The sequence below is a fragment of the Salvelinus fontinalis genome, chromosome 14, assembly GCF_029448725.1.
Source record: "Salvelinus fontinalis isolate EN_2023a chromosome 14, ASM2944872v1, whole genome shotgun sequence".
NCBI classification, from domain to species: domain Eukaryota; kingdom Metazoa; phylum Chordata; class Actinopteri; order Salmoniformes; family Salmonidae; genus Salvelinus; species Salvelinus fontinalis.
The window spans coordinates 3564028-3583233 of NC_074678.1; the positions used below are offsets into that span (position 1 = coordinate 3564028).

At 41.3% G+C, this 19206-nt stretch overlaps 1 protein-coding gene across 1 annotated transcript; it reads right to left on the reverse strand.

The window, feature by feature from the left end:
• Positions 1-180: 180 nt before the first annotated feature.
• tm4sf18 (transmembrane 4 L six family member 18) lies at positions 181-11040 on the reverse strand. Its single transcript, XM_055943793.1, has 4 exons — positions 10607-11040; positions 8748-8819; positions 5032-5180; positions 181-1453 (listed from the first exon to the last, which is right to left on the reverse strand). Exons 1-4 carry the CDS (start codon positions 10781-10783, stop codon positions 1255-1257), a joined length of 597 nt encoding a protein of 198 aa, XP_055799768.1. The 5' UTR covers positions 10784-11040; the 3' UTR covers positions 181-1254.
• Between the last annotated feature and the right edge of the window lie 8166 nt (positions 11041-19206).

Genomic DNA, 19206 nt, shown 5'->3' on the forward strand with positions numbered 1-19206 from the left:
GTGGAAGTTTCAACATATTGATTAGAAGTTGAGTGAAGGATTTAGGGGTCGATTTGGGATTACGCCTATGACTTTAATAGCTGTCCATTGGTAAATACTTACTCAAATAGGTATCAAAATATACAACTTTGACAAATATAGCATGTTTACTATAAAACAAAATAGGAATAATCAGAACAATTGAAATGCAAAATACTTATTTATTTAAAGCAGCACAAACGTTATAAAAATATTACAAATGCACTAAATATATAAAATTGATTTATCTTAACATCTAGAATCTGTGAGACAATCATTTACAATACACTTAAAATGAAAACATTAATACAAAAGACAAAACTCTCATACATTGACATCATTTCAACAACAACAAATCAATGTGATGATGTTCAATCAACGTGGAAAACTGATTGGATTTGCAAAAAATATTTTTATCCACCAAACTTACAACATTTTACTGCAGTGGGCTATATCAAGGTCACAAGGTTGGTGTTTCTTGGTAGTCTTAAACAAATCTACTTTGTATACAAGAGGTGTAAACTCAAAGTATACACCTCAACCACATGGTTAGAGTTTAAATGTATTACATTTTGAGTTTGCATCCCAATACTACACTTTATATACATCACAGAAGACTAAAATATAACAAAACTGTTTGACAGAGAAACACCTGATTTAAAAAATAAATCAAAAATTGCATTTTAAATTTTTTTATCCTGTTTATTAATTATGACCTATTATGACTTTTTGTTGATTTCATGTAAAATTCACCTTAGTTGACAACTCAACCAAATGTAAATCAAAACTAGATGTTGAACTGACATCTGTGCCCAGTGTGTTAAGACATAATATAAAAAATACAGACATAAAAAAGGCTATTGTTGCGGTCTTTATAATACAAAACTTTCATCCGGTGTGTTATAATACAGTGCTTTGTAATGAATACCACAAATTAACTGAACATTCAAACAGGTATCTCTCCCTCATACAGAGATGACGCAACATTCGCTGGAAAAATCACACTTCCTGATTAGAAACCAATAAGGAGATAATAATGAGTGTCTGGGAAGTAATGTTCCCCCAGCTGCTAATGTACACTCTCCTGTTTTATGTGTCATTTCATGGGTATGCCACTGGATCTTATGTTATATGCATGCGTGTGTATGTATCATTTACATATCTGTGTGTGTGTGTGTGTGTGTGTGTGTGTGTGTGTGTGTGTGTGTGTGTGTGTGTGTGTGTGTGTGTGTGTGTTCAGGCGTTGAGGGTATAGTCCTGTTTGTAGCAGCAGGGTCTGCAGACAGCTGTCACCAGTCCGTTGATGACCTGTAGGAAACAGATGATAAACTCCAACCCACTGAGACCCAGCAGGATGGACAGCAGGGTCACGTTCCACTCCACGATGCTGACGGGATTCGAACACTTAGACCACGTCTCCTGCTCAAACAGGTACCTGTGGACAAACACAGGGGGAAAGTTGTAGTTTTGTGTATATGTTCTGTAGTATAGTGTATATTGTAGTGTTGTGTATATATTCTGTAGTATTGGGTAGTATTGGGTAGTATTGTGTATGTTGTGTAGTATTGGATAGTACTGTGTAGTAGTGTGTATGTTGTGTAGTATTGGGTAGTATTGTGTAGTATTGGGTAGTACTGTGTAGTATTGTGTATGTTGTGTGGTATTGGATAGTATTGGGTAGTACTGTGTAGTATTGTGTATATTGTGTAGTATTGGGTAGTACTGTGTATATTGTGTAGTATTGGGTAGTATTGTGTATATTGTTGATATTAAGTTTAGAAGTTGTGAGGTGTTAAGAACAGGCTGTTATTTCATAACTCCGAACCAGTGTTGGAGTGGTAAACTACATGTAGTTAAACATTTAACTCCATTTTGCAGTAACTTGCTGGTAGTTAAACTACATTTAAACCTACGTAGTGTTTTCAGTAGTTAAACACTTTTCTGCCATGTAGCATTGTAGCTAACTATTGGCACTACACACTACTTTTATTTTGCAAAAAGAAAAGACAATACCCACATGAAAAAAGTACTATAGTATAATATGGTAGAAATACTATACTATTTGCTGAAGTGTTTTTGCAGACATTACTGTAGTATTTACTATAGTGTTTGTGTTTTATTATATTTGAAATAGAAGTCTTTGTCCTTCAGGAAACATACTGGAGAAATACTAAAAGACCACATGTTCTACCACCTGCAGAGAGTTAGTCTGGGATCTGAACAGATAGTTCAGAGATCCTGTTATTTTCTATAGCCTGTAGGGAACACAATATATGGTCTATACTTGGCATGTAGGTTTTTCACTTATGGTTGTCACAAATTACGATATGTGTTAGATGAACGGACAGGGTATATGTAAATTCAATACAGTTTTTTTGCGGATAATACTGTAGTATTTACTATAGTACTTTTTTGTGTGGATAGTATTTACTAAAGTGATGTTTTTATTCAATTTTATTTGGAATGGCAAGCCAGACAAAATTAAACATGCCTATTTATATAATGAATATGAATTCGGAGGGCAGAAATGATTTAATATTAATATCATTAGACCTCTCACTAAAGGCTTCAGTCATACAAAACATACGCTTAAATCCGAACTGGTTCTCTAACAGATTAGTAAGAATGGCTCACTCCTGTTCAAGACTGGCCTTTTCCCATATATTCAGATTACAACCTCTCACTTTCGGTTATTTGAAAATGAAATAATCTCCAAAATATTGCTTTTTTAAAAACAAGCCATAGAAAGTTGGTTGCAATTGCATTTTAATCCACCAGAAAAGACCGAACAAATATTACAACAAATATTATGGTTAAACTCAAATATAGGAATTGATTGATTAATGTACTAATTGATTGTGGGGCGGAAGGTAGCCTAGTGGTTAGAGCGTTGGGCCAGTAACCGAAAGATTGCTGGAGCGAATCCCCGAGCTGACAAGGTAAAAAACTGTTGTTCTGCCCTTAACCCACTGTTCCCTGGTAGGCTGTCATTATAAATAAGAATGTTGTTAACTGACTTGCCTAGTTAAAGAAAACGTTTTTTAAAACATTATATTTTGGGGGGGGGGGGGTATAATAAATAGGACTGGTGGAGTTATGTCACACATGCAGCTATATCTATATGGAAATATCTGCTCTATCCAAAATTACAACCAACTAATTGCCGCATTACTGCAAAAATGGAAGAGGCAAGTGGTAGGGGGAGAAAGTAAGGAAGTTGTCTGTCGACCCTGAATTAAAGACCAAAATTGGTTAAAGAAAAATGTGATAAATAAAAAAGTATACCAGTTTCATTTAAGGACCAAAAAATTGACAGCTGTGCCGTACAGATTGCAAAATACACTACACAGTGCATTCGGAAAGTATTCAGACCCATTGACTTTTTGTTCCTCATCAATCTACACAAAATATCACATAAAGACAAAGCGAAAACAGGTTTTTAAGCATTTTTGCAAATGTATACATAAAAAAATAAAAAATAAAAATAAATACCCGATTTACATAAGTAGGCCATTTGCTACGAGACTCAAAATTGAGGTCAGGTGCATCCTGTTTCCATTGATCATCCTTGAGATGTTTCTAAAACTTGATTGGAGTCCACCTGTGGTGAATTCAATTGATTGGACATGATTTGGAAAGGCACACACCTGTCTATATAAGGTCCCACAGTTGACAGTGCATGTGAGAGCAAAAACCAAGCCATGAGGTTGAAGGAATTGTCTGTAGAGCTCCAAGACAGGATCGTGTCGAGGTACAGATCTGGGGACGGGTACCAATTTCTGGAGCATTGAAGGTCCCCAAGAACACAGTGGCCTCCATCATTCTTAAATGGAAGAAGTTTGGAATCACCAAGACTCTTCCTAGAGTTGGCCGCCCGGCCAAACTGAGCAATCGGTGGAGAAGGGCCTTGGTCACTCTGACAGAGCTCCAGAGTTCTTTTGTGGAGATGGAAGAACCTTCCAGAAGAACAACCATCTCTGCAGCACTCCACCAATCAGGCCTTTATGGTAGAGTGGCCAGATGTAAGCCACTCCTCAGTAAAAGGCACATGACAGCCCCCTTGGAGTTTGCCAAAAGGTACCTAAAGACTCTCAGGCCATGAGAAACATGATTTTCTGGTCTGATGAAACCAAGATTGAACTCTTTGGCCTAAATGCCAAGTGAGCAATTTCCGAATGCACTGTATACACAAGTACCAGTACCGAGTACACAAGTGGACTTAATTCAAGTTGTAGAAACATCTCAAGGATGATCAATGGAAACATTACGCACCTGAGCTCAATTTCGAGTCTCAAAGCCGAGGGTCTGAATATCTTTGTAAATAAGGTATTTCTGTTTTTTATACATTTGCAAAAAATGTCTAAATCTGTTTTCGCTTTGTCATTATGGGCTATTGTGTGTAGATTGATGAAGATTTTTTATTAATTTCATCCATTTTATAATAAGGCTGTGACATAACAAAATGTGGAAAAAGTCAAGGGGTCTGAATACTTTCTAAATGCACTTTAGCCAAGTTATTGTTACTCGCAGACACCCTGGACCCACCCTCATTGGGGGAAAGGTGATACCTAGTCAGTTGTCCAACTGAATTTATTCAACTGAAATGTGTCTTCCGCATTTAACCCAACCCCTCTGAATTAGAGAGGTGCGGGGGGGGGGGGGGGGGGGGGGGGGCTGCCTTAATCAACATCCACGTCTTTGGCGCTCGGGAACTGTGGGTTAACTACCTTGCTCAGGGGCAGAACGACAGGTTTTTACCTTGTCAACTCGGGGATTCGATCCACACACAACAGAAAAACACAGACATTTGTTTCTAATTCAGAAACTAAACGAAGCTTTAATAGCTAGAATATTTCCAGAATAAATGATTATATATTATTATAAATGATTATATATTATTATAAATTATTATATATTATTATAAATGATTATATATTATTGAAACATTTATATTATTATAAATTATTTTATATTATTATATATTATTATAAATTATTATATATTAGCACTAACCTTCCTCCATCGTTGGCGAAGGGATAGGACCATACCAGAGCGGTGGCACACTCACACTGAGGTCCCTCCAACATGGCCATGGCAGAGATGACAAAACAGTACCCTGACCCGGCCAACCCAACTAACGCTGCCGTGACTGATCCACACATCTGGAATACACACACACACATCTATAATACACACACACACATCTATAATACAGACACACACATCTGTAATACACACACACATCTATAATACACACACACACACATCTGGAATACACACACACACACATCTGGAATACACACACACACACATCTATAATACAGACACACACATCTGTAATACACACACACACACATCTGTAATACACACACACACACATCTATAATACACACACACACATCTATAATACAGACACACACATCTGTAATACACACACACACACATCTGTAATACACACACACACACATCTATAATACACACACACACATCTATAATACACACACACACATCTGTAATACACACACACATCTATAATACACACACACACATCTGTAATACACACACACATCTATAATACACACACACACACATCTATAATACAGACACACACATCTGTAATACACACACACACACATCTGTAATACACATATATAATAAACATCTATAATACACATATGTAACACATATTTATATATAATAGACATATATAATACACATCTATAATACACATATAATACACATCTATAATACACATCTATAATACACATCTATAATACACATCTATAATACACATCCATAATACACATCTATAATACACATTAATAATACACATATATAATACACATCCATAATACACAGACACACACACATACATAATACACATCTATAATACACATCTATAATACACATTAATAATACACATATATAATACACATATATAATACACAGACACACACACATACATAATACACATCTATAATACACACGTATACTTGTAATATACACATATAAAACACTTATATAATACACATATATATATACACACATATATAATACACATATATAATAAACATATGTAATACACATCTATAATACACATATATATACTGCTCAAAAAAATAAAGGGAACACTTAAACAACACAATGTAACTCCAAATCAATCACACTTCTGTGAAATCAAACTGTCCACTTAGGAAGCAACACTGATTGACAATAAATTTCACAGCAAACCTGTGAGCACCTCCAGCATTCAAAAGTGACCAAAACATCAGCCAGGAAGCATAGGAACGAGAAGTGGTCTGTAGTCACCACCTGCAGAATCACTCCTGTTTTGGGGGGTGTCTTGCTAATTGCCTATAATTTCCACCTTTTGTCTATTCCATTTGCACAACAGCATGTGAAATTTATTGTCAATCAGTGTTGCTTCCTAAGTGGACAGTTTGATTTCACAGAAGTGTGATTGACTTGGAGTTACATTGTGTTGTTTAAGTGTTCCCTTTATTTTTTTGAGCAGTGTATATAAAACATTAGTATATACTGTATATACACACACATACACTACCGTTCAAAAGTTTGGGGTCACTTAGAAATGTCCTTGTTTTTAAAAGAAAAGCAAATTTTTTGTCCATTATAATAACATCAAATTGATCAGAAATACAGTGTAGACATTGTTAATGTTGTAAATGACTATTGTAGCTTGAAATGGCAGATTTTTTATGGAATATCTACATAGGTGTACAGAGGTCCATTATCAGCAACCATCACTCCTGTGTTCCAATGGCACGTTGTGTTAGCTAATCAAAGTTAATTTTAAAAGGCTAATTGATCATTAGAGAACCCTTTTGCTATTATGTTAGCACAGCTGAAAACTGTTGTGCTGATTAACGAAGCAATAAAACTGGCCATGTTTATGCTGGTTGAGTATCTGGAGCATCAGCATTTGTGGGTTCGATTACAGGCTCGAAATGGCCAGAAACAAAGTACTTTCTTCTGAAACTCGTCCGTCTATTCTTGTTCTGAGAAATGAAGGCAAAGATTGCCAAGAAACTGAAGATCTCGTACAATGCTGTGTACTACTCCCGTCACAGAACAGCACAGACTGGCTCTAACCAGAATAGAAAGAGGAGTGGGAGGCCCCGGTGCACAACTGATCAGGAGGACAAGTACATTAGAGTGTCTAGTTTGAGAAACAGACGCCTCACAAGTCCTCAACTCGCCGCTTCATTAAATAGTACCTGCAAAACACCAGTCTCAATGTCAACAGTGAAGAGGCGACTCCGGGATGCTGGCCTTCTAGGCAGAGTTGCAAAGAAAAAGCCATATCTCAGACTGGCCAATAAAAAGAAAAGACTAAGACGGGCAAAAGAACACAGATACTGGACAGAGGAAGATTGGAAAAAAGTGTTATGCACAGACAAATCTTAGTTTGAGGTGTTCGGATCACAAAGAAGAACATTTGTGAGACGCCGAAAAAATGAAAAGATGCTGGAAGAGTGTTTGACGCCATCTGTCAAGCATGGTGGAGACAATGTGATGGTCTGGTGGTGGTCAATTGGGAGATTTGTACAGGGTAAAAGGGATCTTGAAGAAGGAAGGCTATGACAAGATAGCAAGATGCAGTAGATGGTATAGAGCACAGTCTATACATATGAGATGAGTAATGTAGGGTATGTAAACATAAAGTGGCATAGTTTAAAGGCTATCACTCCATTTTGCAACGCCATGCCATACCCTCTGGGCGGTGCCTAATTAGAGCCAGTTTCCTCCTACAACAGGACAATGACCCAAAGCACAGCTCCAAACTATGCAAGAACAATTTAGGGAAGAAGCAGTCAACTGGTATTCTGTCTATAATGGAGTGGCCAGCACAGTCACCGGATCTCAACCCTATTGAGCTGTTGTGGGAGCAGCTTGACCGTATGGTACGTAAGAAGTGCCCATCAAGACAATCCAACTTGTGGGAGGTGCTTCAGGAAGCATGGGGTGAAATCTCGTCAGATTACCTCAACAAATTGACAACTAGAAGACCAAAGGTCCGCAAAGCTGTAATTGCTGCAAATGGAGGATTCTTTGACAAAAGAACCCAATTATTATTTCAATTAAAAATCATTATTTATAACCTTGTCAACATCTTGACTATATTTCCTATTCATTTTGCAATTCATTTGATGTATATTTTCATAGAAAACACAGACATTTCTAAGTGACCCCAAACTTTCGAACGGTAGTATATATATAATCTCTCTTTCTCACACACACGCACGCACGCACGCGGTTCAGGCCTGCCTGTTACACCCAGAACAGCTGCATAACAATCCCCATGAGAGGAGTGTGTGGGTGTGTGAGGAGAAATGTTGGCTGTTACAAAACATCTTATACACAGATAAGGTTCAGCTCCTCTTCCCGGATGCTTTGTACTCCCTGATGACGAAGCCTCCTTCTCATATCATTACTGTACCCCGCTAATAGTGTTACAATGGCACTGTGTATAATTAGCTAAGCATAGCCTACCTAGGTTTTTGCATTAGCTTTAGCACAAGTGTTAAAATTGACCTTTGTAATATCAGTGATTATATTAATAGGATCACAGCCCCCCCCCCCCAAAAAAAAGTGGTGAAGAGTTTGATGAAAAAAAGCTTGAAATAAAGTTTAAAATCCAGGCATGTCACAATGATCTCACAAAACACAAGGCCCTAATGACGAGACGTAACCAAAGCATCAGTACTCACCACGAAGCTTTCATTCCAACAGCAGCCTGTACATTTCCCCAGGCTGATGAATACGCCGGCAGGCAGGAACATCTACAGAGACACACAACGGGGGGGGGGGGTCTCAGGTTCTTGTGTGATATTTCAGTGCATCAATCCATCATCATCTATAGACAGTATCCTCAAGAGCTCTGTTGTTGAAGCACTGTACTGTACTGAACTGTAAAACTATCGCTAATCACAACAACAACAAAAAGATGCTCCATAGAACAGTCTCATAAAAACGTGGCTATTCCCCCACTCTACTGTAGGTGTCTGGTCTAATCAAACTCCTAGGGTACATGGCTATTCCCCCACTCTACTGTAGGTGTCTGGTCAAATAAAACTCCTGGGGTACGTGGCTATTCCCCCAATCTACTGTAGGTGTCTGGTCAAATCAAACTCCTAGGGTACTCTTCCCCCAATCTACTGTAGGTGTCTGGTTAAATCAAACTCCTAGGGTATGTTGGAGGAAGAGTTGACAACCATTTTCCTTTGTCTCCTATTGTATCTCCATAGTTAGGAAAACACCTGAGGGAAGGTCGAAGGTCAAAACATCCAGGATACAGCCATGTAGCCTCAAACCCACTCTTACAAAAAACAGCAAAAGATCAATTCCTCACACACATGGATTTACTAAAATCAGATTAGCACCTGTGTCAGATTAATACCTGTGTCAGATTAATACCTGTGTCAGATTAGCACCTGTCAGATTAGCACCTGTCAGATTAATATCTGTGTCAGATTAATACCCGTGTCAGATTAATACCTGTGTCAGATTAATACCTGTCAGATTAGCACCTGTGTCAGATTAGCACCTGTGTCAGATTAGCACCTGTGTCAGATTAGCGCCTGTGTCAGATTAATACCCGTGTCAGATTAGCACCTGTTTCATATTAGCATGTGTTTTCATCAGAAAGGAAATACAAGACCAAAATATGAAACTGTTATAACTTCCCTAAAGTTCTCTTAATTATCTTGATCTTTTATTCTGTCTTTTGTTCCCTGAACCGCTTGTTAACCTGACCCCTAAACCGTCAACTCAACAGTACTACAACTGTAGCCGGTGTAGTAACAACAGGATGACATATACTGTAGCCGGTGTAGTAACAACAGGATGATCTATACTGTAGCCGGTGTAGTAACAACAGGATGACATATACTGTAGCCGGTGTAGTAACAACAGGATGATCTATACTGTAGCCGGTGTAGTAACAACAGGATGATCTATACTGTAGCCGGTGTAGTAACAACAGGATGATCTATACTGTAGCCGGTGTAGTAACAACAGGATGATCTATACTGTAGCCGGTGTAGTAACAACAGGATGACATATACTGTAGCCGGTGTAGTAACAACAGGATGATCTATACTGTAGCCGGTGTAGTAACAACAGGATGATCTATACTGTAGCCGGTGTAGTAACAACAGGATGACATGTACTGTAGCCGGTGTAGTAACAACAGGATGATCTATACTGTAGCCGGTGTAGTAACAACAGGATGACATATACTGTAGCCGGTGTAGTAACAACAGGATGATCTATACTGTAGCCGGTGTAGTAACAACAGGATGACATATACTGTAGCCGGTGTAGTAACAACAGGATGACATATACTGTAGCCGGTGTAGTAACAACAGGATGATCTATACTGTAGCCGGTGTAGTAACAACAGGATGACATATACTGTAGCCGGTGTAGTAACAACAGGATGACATATACTGTAGCCGGTGTAGTAACAACAGGATGACATATACTGTAGCCGGTGTAGTAACAACAGGATGACATATACTTTAGCCGGTGTAGTAACAACAGGATGATCTATACTGTAGCTACTCACCAACACGCCTCCTCCTCCGATGCCCATCATGAACCAGACCAGCCTGGACAGTTTGTCCTGTTGCACGTATTGGATCTTTAGTTCAGGGAAGAACAGCAGAAGGTTGGCCACAATACAGCACACCGCCAGGGGCAGGAGGGCAAAGCCCAGCGACCGCACAAAACCCGTAGAGCACATCGCCCCTAGCACACAGGAGAACGAGGAGGAGAGGAATGGAGAGGAGGAGTGGAGCGGGGATCACCAAGGAGACCAGCGAGTGGAGAGAGGAGTGGAAAAATGCAGAGAGAAGGGTAGAGGATCCGTGAAGAGAGGAATGGAGGGTAAGAATGGAGAGAGAGAGAGAGAGAGAGAGGGGAAGGTCGGGGGTCTGTTCACAGCTGTAATCCAGGAAGGAAACTGAATGGTTTCCCTCGTGTGTCTGGGTTTTAACTGAACCCTCCACCTCCTGAGAGTCTGAGGTTGATGACGCAACCAGCTCCATTTTAGGGCGAGGGGCTGAGTGGAACGGACGCCACAGGAAGAGAGAAGGGTGAGAGTCTTGAGCCCTGACCAATCCCTCAGGGCCGGAAAGCATTCTGTCCGAAAAACTATGAAAAATCCCTTAGGAATTCAGAGAGCGAGGGGGGGGACAGAGTAAGAAAGAAAGTGACAGGGAGAGAAAGAGTATGCATTTTGATGTGATTCCCCATTGACAGCTAGTCTTACTGGGGTCTGACACATGACTAAAAATACATTACAATTGACATATATTTATGGAACCTCCTCCACTACTCCACAATACTCCAGGGGGCGGTAAACTGTGAACGCCCTGACAAAGTTAACCAACAGGTCAACAGACTACCACAAAGAATATGCAGTATGAACAGTAGAGGATTTTGGTTTGTAAAAGCAGCTACAATCCCTTTACGTGTTTATTTGAACGGTGAAGCTAAAACAATGGCTGCCCTCCAGGACATCTACAGCACCTGGTGTCAAAGAGAGACCAAGATGATCGTCAAGGACGTCTACCATTCTACAGTGCATTTGGAAAGTATCCAGACCTCTTGACTTTATCCACATTTTGTTACAGTACAGCCTAAAAAATAAAAAATAAATAAAATTAATCCTCACCAATCTACACACAATAGCCCATAATGACAAAGCAAAAACTGTTTTTTTTTATATTTATGCAAATGCTTGAAATAAAAAGAACATATCCTAATTTACATAAGTATTCAGATCCTTTGCTATGAGACTCAAAATAAGCTCAGGTGCATCCTGTTTCCATTGATCATCCTTGAGATGTTTCTACAATGGGAGAACCTTCCAGAAGGACAACCATCTCGGCAGAACAGCACCAATCAGGCCTTTATGCTAGAGTGACCAGACAGAAGTCACTCCTCATCCTCCTCAGCCTGCTTAGACTCTCAGACCATGAGAAACAAAATTCTCTGGTCTGATGAAACCAAGATTTAACTTTTTGGCCTGCATGCCAAGCGTCAAATCTGGAGGAAACATGGCACCATCCCTATTGTGAAGCATGGTGGTGGCAGTATCATGCTGTGGGGATGTTTTTCAGCGGCAGGGACTGGGAGACTAGTCAGGATTGAGGGAAAGATGAACGGAGCAAAGTACAGAGAGATCCTTGATGAAAACCTGCTCTAGAGCGCTCAGGACCTCAGACTGGGGCGAAGGTTAACCTTTCAACAGACAACAACCCTAAGCACACAGCCCAGACAATGCAAAAGTGGCAGTACAGCAACGCTCCCCGTCCAACCTGACAGAACTTGAGAGAATCTGTGGAGAAGAATGGGAGAAACTCACCAAATACTGGTGTGCCAAGCTTGTAGCGTCATACCCAAGAAGACTCGAGGCTGTAATCACTGCCAATGTGCTTCAAGAAAGTACTGAGTAAATGGAAAGGGGAGATACCTAGTCAGTTGTTCAACTGAAATGTGTCTTCCGCATTTAACTCTTCTGAATCAGAGAGTTGCGGGGGGCTGCCTTAATCAACATCCACGTCTTCGGCGCCCGGGGAACAGTGGGTTTACTGCCTTGCTCAGGGGAAGAACGACAGATTTTTACCTTGTCAGCTCGGGGATTCAATCCAGCAACCTTTCGGTTACTAGGCTACCTGCCGCCCCAGGGTCTGAATACTTTTTTGTCTTACCCATTCACCCTCTGAATGGCACACACACACAATCCATGTCTCTATTGTCTCAAAGCTTAAAAATCCTTCTTTAACACGTCTCCTCCCCTTCAGCTAACAAGTGAACAATAAGGGGAAATAAAATTGGATCTGATTAGATTATTACTACATTACTAGATTATTACTAGATTATTACTCCAGTATTTTTGATTTGAGATCCAAATGTTTTATATGCCACTTTTTATTTAATGGTATTTTCATATCTGTTTTACAGTTTAGAAATGAAAGCACTTTATGTATCTAGTCCCCCCCCCATTTTAAGGTGTCAAGTATTTGGACAAATTTACTCATAGTGTATTAAATTTAGTCAAAAGGGTAGTATTTGGTCCCATTGTCACGTTCCTGACCTTATTTCCTTTGTTTTGTCTTTGTTTAGTTGGTCAGGACGTGAGCTGGGTGGGCATTATATGTTATGTGTTTCTATGTTAGGTTCATTTTCAATTAGCCTGATATGGTTCTCAATCAGGGGCAGGTGTTTTACGTTTCCTCTGATTGAGAACCATATTAAGGTAGGCTGCTCTCACTGTTTGTTTGTGGGTGATTGTTGCCGTGTCTGTGTTTGTGCGCCACACGGTACTGTTTTCGTTCGTTCACGTCGTTTATTTGTTTTGTATTTTGCCAAGTGTGTTATTCGTCTTCGTTGCTTTATTAAAAGATATGTATTCAACCCACGCTGCGTTTTGGTCTGATCCTTGCTCCTCTTCAGACGAGGAGGAAGACGAGCGTTACACCCATATTCTTAGCACGCAATGATTACATCAAGCATGTGACTGGATGTGTTGGATGCATTTGCAGTTTGTTTTGGTTGTGTTTGGGATTATGTTGTGTAGACCATTTCAGTTTGTCTGTGATGTCTACACTGAGGAACTCAAAACTTTCCACCTTCTCCACTACTGTCCCATCGATGTGGATAAGGGGGTGCTTCCTCTGCTGTTTTCTGAAGTCCACAATCATCTCCTTTGCTTTGCTGACATTGAGTGAGAGGTTATTTTCCTGACACCACACTCCGAGGGCCCTCACCTCCTCCCTGTAGGCCGTCTCGTCGTTGTTGGAAATCAAGCCTACCACTGTAGTGTCGTTTGCAAACTTGATGATTGAGTTGGAGGCGTGCATGGCCACGCAGTCATGGGTGAACAGGGAGTACAGGTGGGGGCTGAGAACGCACCCTTGTGGGGCCCCAGTGTTGAGGATCAGTGGGGTGGTGATGTTGTTTCCTACCCTCACCACCTGGGGGCGGCCCATCCAGGACTGTCTGCACAGGGCGGGGTCGAGACCCAGGGTCTCGAGCTTAATGACGAGTTTGGAGGGTACTATGGTGTTAAATGCTGAGCTGTAGTCGATGAACAGCATTCTTACATAGGTATTCCTTTTGTCCAGATGGGATAGGGCTGTGTGAGTGTGATTGCGATTGTGTCGTCTGTGGACCTATTGGGGAGGTAAGCAAATTGGAGTGGGTCTAGTGTGTCAGGTAGGGTGGAGGTGATATGATCCTTGACTAATCTCGCAAAGCACTTCATGATGACGGAAGTGAGTGCTACAGGGCGATAGTTGTTTAGCTCAGTTACCTTAGCTTTCTTGGGAACAGGAACAATGGTGGCCCCCTTGAAGCATGTGGGAACAGCAGACTGGGATAGGGATTGATTGAATATGTCCGTAAACACACCAGCCAGCTGGTCTGCGCATGCTCTGAGGACGCGGCTAGGGATGCCGTCTGGGCCGGCAGCCTTGCGAGGGTTAACACGTTTAAATGTTTTACTCACATTGGCTGCAGTGAAGGAGAGTCCGCAGGTTTTGGTAGCGGGCCGTGTCGGTGGCACTGTATTGTCCTCAAAGCGAGCAAAGAAGTTGTTTAGTTTGCCTGGGAGCAAGACATCTGGGTCCGCGACAGGGCTGGTTTTCTTTTTGTAATCCTTGATTGACTGTAGACCCTGCCACATACCTCTCGTGTCTGAGCCGTTGAATTGCGACTCTACTTTCTCTCTATTCTGAAGCTTAGCTTGTTTGATTGCCTTGAGGAGGGAATAGCTACACTGTTTGTATTCGGTCATGTTTCCGGTCGCCTTGCCCTGATTAAAAGCAATGGTTCGTGCTTTCAGTTTTGCGCGAATGCTGCCATCAATCCACGATTTCTGGTTGGGGAAGGTTTCAATAGTCGCCGTGGGTACAACATCACCGATGCACTTGCTAATGAACTCGCTCACGGAATAAGCGTATTCATCCATGTTGTTGTTCGACGCTATGCGGAACATATCCCACTCCACGTGATCGAACCAATCTTGAAGCGTGGAATCAGATTGGTCGAACCAGCGTTGAACAGACCTGAGCACGGGCGTTTCCTGTTTTAGTTTCTGTCTATAGGCTGGGAGCAACAAAATGGAGTTGTGGTCAGATTTGCCGAAAGGAGGGCGACGAGGGAGGGCTTTGTATGCTTCGCGGAAGTTAGATTAACAATGATCCAGAATTTCGATATGCTCATAAAATTTAGGGAGCCTTGTTTTCAGATTAGCCTTGTTAAAATCCCCAGCTACAATAAATGCAGCCTCAGGATATGTGGTTTTTACATAGATTCCAATGAATTAATTTCAGGGCCATCGAGGTGTCTGCTTGGGAGGGGGGGATATACACGACTGTGATTACAATCGAAGAGAATTCTCTTGTTAGATAATTCGGTCGGCATTCGATTGTAAGGAATTCTAGGTCAGGTGAACAAAAGGACTTGAGTTCCTGTATGTTGTTATGAGCACACCACGACTCGTTAATTATAAGGCATACACCCCCACCCTTCTGTACTGTCGCCTCATATGATTTTTTGTTTTTTTGTTTTCTCAAATCCAAAATGTCGGCGTATAGTTCCAAATTAAAAGTTTTAGCTTCACTGTACAAATGCATATGTAGAAGAGTTCATTTCTAACCGTACACAGATGCACCAATGTTTCAGACAAACAGCTGAACTATTCATCCAAAGTAAACCCATGGCATGGCAGACATTCTGTGGTATCAGGTTATATGACCTTGAGTTTATTGACAGGACAGGTGGCTGCGAACAGCCCTCTGACTGAGCCAGCGATTCTCTCCACCAACAGGAGATGGCATGAGAAGAATAATCATAGACCAAACAGACAAGACCAGACGACACCAACCTATCCTGACAGACCTACAGAGTGACACAGTCTATCTGGAACGTCAGTCAGTTCTTTTATTCAGTCACAACAACCTCATCATAGTAACCCCAACACAATATATGTAGGTTAATGGGTACTTCATTTGGGACAGCTACTTAGTTAACCGCGTTACGTGTTTAATAGCTAAGTACACACATTGGGACTTTACAATACTACACTTGTCCCGTGTAGCTCGGTTGGTAGAGCATGGCACTTGCAACGCCAGGGTTGTCGGTTCGATTCCCACGGGGGGGGACCAGTATCAAAATGTATGCACTCACTCAGGATAAGAACATCTGCAAAATGACTAAAATTATTATGAGCAAGGCAGGAATGTGCTAGAATGGAAAGATATAGGATCAAGTGTAATGTAGTCTAGTAATATCATCCTGTATTAACCCTAATCTGGCGTAACCAAGGTTAGCTGGACTCGTTCACGAACCGCAGCTGCTAGTAGTGTTTCGTTCTTTCATTTGCTGACTGACCTATTCCAGGGGATTTGAGGCTGTGTACCAGGGGAAGCCTGTTGTAAGGGGATACAACAGTGGGCAGAGTCCAATCCACTGACGAAGGGCCACGGGTTTGAGATGTTGTGGGTAGATTTATGGAGCTCATGGATGGATTAACGCAAGAAAACCAAACGGTAAATGAAACTAGTCTTGTACCTACACAATAATGACATTTCACACATAACCCCAGAACGGCCTTTGTTCCTCTTTTCCGCAGTTGGGGGATTTCCCCCCCGGTGTCTAAAAATAGAAATAGAAGTCTCTCACAGGGTTATAGGGTCACTGACATTTCTATTCAATCAAATCAGGAAGAGAATACAAAATCCATCTAATGAATATTTCAAATGGAAATGCAATTGACCCCAACCTGCTATAACAGTCTGCCAGATAGAGTGAGAGAGCGAGAGAGAGAGAGAGAACATGCAGTCCCTGTGGAGTCCCATATGAGTTTGGTTGAGGGGGAATCGTGCAGTTTGAACACAACTCCCTGTTTGGATCAGGAGTGTTCAGTTGATTTTCCAGTGGCTCAGTCCAAGTCTGGGGCTTTAGGGCTGGGCTGGTCTGGGCTGGGCTTTCCCCCTAACCTCCCTCTCAGCCTCTCACAGAAGCAAAAACAAAGAGGGGCTTGGAGGGCTGTGACTCAGCCAGGATGTTCCCCCCCATCGCCCTTTTCCTTTCACTCAATAGAATTCAACGGCCATGACACATCGCGCTGCTGTTCATTCCAAAGAGATGTCGTCAAGGCTAGGCAGGGCAAACAACAAAACACTTTATAGGAGAAACAATTTTGGGATGCTTATCGGAATATACACTTTGTGATAAGAATAAAACTATAGAATTTTCACACACTTCCACTTGCATTACTAACAAAATGTGTGCACACGTTTCTTTAATTTGATTCTGAGAGAGAGAGAGAGAGAGAGCGAGCATGAACATGGGTCATATTTGAATATTTAGAAGCGTCCACCACAAGACAGACAGATGGTTGTTGAAGGGATATTTATGCAGCGGTGTCAGACAGGGAAACCAGCCTGTTTTGTTTGTCTTTCATCTAGTGAATCAAGAGAGCAAAGTCTGGTAGGATTGATCGATCGGTGCTGTCGCCAGCAATATCTACAGCACGCAGAGTGTACCTGCCAGAGTGTACCTGGCAGTGTACCTGGCAGATACAGGTACCTATTTGGAGGGAGGAGGCAGCTATGCTGATATCTGCTTTATTGAGGAGTTGTTTTACTTACTATGACTAAGCTATGTGGTTGTCTCGCCTAGCTCCCTTCAGATGAATGCACTAACTGTATCACAGGAGGTTGGTGGCACCTTAATTGGGGAGGACGGGCTCGTGGTAATGGCTGGAGCGGAATCGGTAGAACGGTATCAAAAACATATGGTTTCCATGTGTCACATGGTTTCCATGTGGTTGATTCCATTCCATTTACTTAGTTCCAGCCATTATTATTGAGCCGTCCTCTCCTCAGCAGCCTCCACTGAACTGTAAATAGATAGGGTGGCGTTACCTCAAAGCCCTGATCCTGTCATGGATACAGACATTCTCTCTCTCTCTCTCTCGCACTTACTTAATCTTTCATAACACACACACACACACACTCCTGTGTGGTCTGACCTGTCCATGTGTATGTTGTGTGGGACTGTTACAGGCTGTAGTCGGTGCTAGACTTTCCAGTGCAGTGGCAGTCGGTGCCGTTTTAAGAGGAAGAAGGATGTTTGAGTAGGCCAAACTAGCTAGCTGCATTCGATGTTAATTAACTAAGTGAAAGGGGGAAAAAATATATATTACGAAATATAGCTAGGTAGCTCTCTCTAGTTCTCTCTAGTTCTCTCTCTAGCTCTCTAGTTCTCTCTCTAGTTCTCTCTCTCTCTACTTCTCTCTAGTTCTCTCTCTAGTTCTCTCTCTAGTTCTCTCTCTAGTTCTCTCTCTAGTTCTCTCTCTCTAGTTCTCTCTCTAGTTCTCTCTCTAGTTCTCTCTCTCTCTAGTTCTCTCTAGTTCTCTCTCTCTCTAGTTCTCTCTAGTTCTCTCTCTCTCTAGTTCTCTCTCTAGTTCTCTCTCTCTAGTTCTCGCTCTAGTTCTCTCTCGCTAGTTCTCTCGCTCTAGTTCTCTCTAGTTCTCTCTCTCTAGTTCTCTCTAGTTCTCTCTCTCTAGTTCTCTCTCTAGTTCTCTCTCTCTAGTTCTCTCTAGTTCTCTCTCTCTAGTTCTCTCTAGTTCTCTCTCTCTCTAGTTCTCTCTCTCTAGTTCTCTAGTTGTCTCTAGTTCTCTCTCTCTAGTTCTCTCTCTCTAGTTCTCTCTCTCTCTAGTTCTCTCTAGTTCTCTCTCTCTAGTTCTCTCTCTCTAGTTGTCTCTTGTTCTCTATTGTTCTCTCTCTAGTTCTCTCTCTAGTTCTCTCTCTAGTTCTCTTTCTCTAGTTCTCTCTAGTTCTCTCTCTCTAGTTCTCTCTTGCTTCTCCTTAATTTTGGAATAAATCAATTTGTTCAAAACTATTGTTTTTCTCTCTCTTTGAGTCATGCATGCACTGCAGTGCTAACTAGCTGTAGCTTATGCTTTCAGTACTAGATTCATTCTCTGATGGTTTGATTGGTTGGACAACATGTCAGTTCATGCTGAAAGAGCTCTGATAGGTTGGAGGACGTTCTCCGTAAGTTGTCATATTTACTGTGGAAGTCTGTGGAAGGGGGTGCGAACCGTGAGCCTCCTAGGTTTTGTATGAAGTCAATGTACCTAGAGGAGGA

Excerpts from the sequence above, each read along its gene's own strand:
- tm4sf18 (XM_055943793.1), bottom strand. The coding sequence starts at position 10,783 with ATGTGCTCTACGGGTTTTGTGCGGTCGCTGGGCTTTGCCCTCCTGCCC. Across the intron at positions 8,820-10,606 it reads TCGGAGGAGGAGGCGTGTTG|ATGTTCCTGCCTGCCGGCGT; the intron begins GTGAGTAGCTAC and ends GTGTCTCTGTAG. Across the intron at positions 1,454-5,031 it reads TTCGCCAACGATGGAGGAAG|GTACCTGTTTGAGCAGGAGA; the intron begins GTTAGTGCTAAT and ends GTTTGTCCACAG.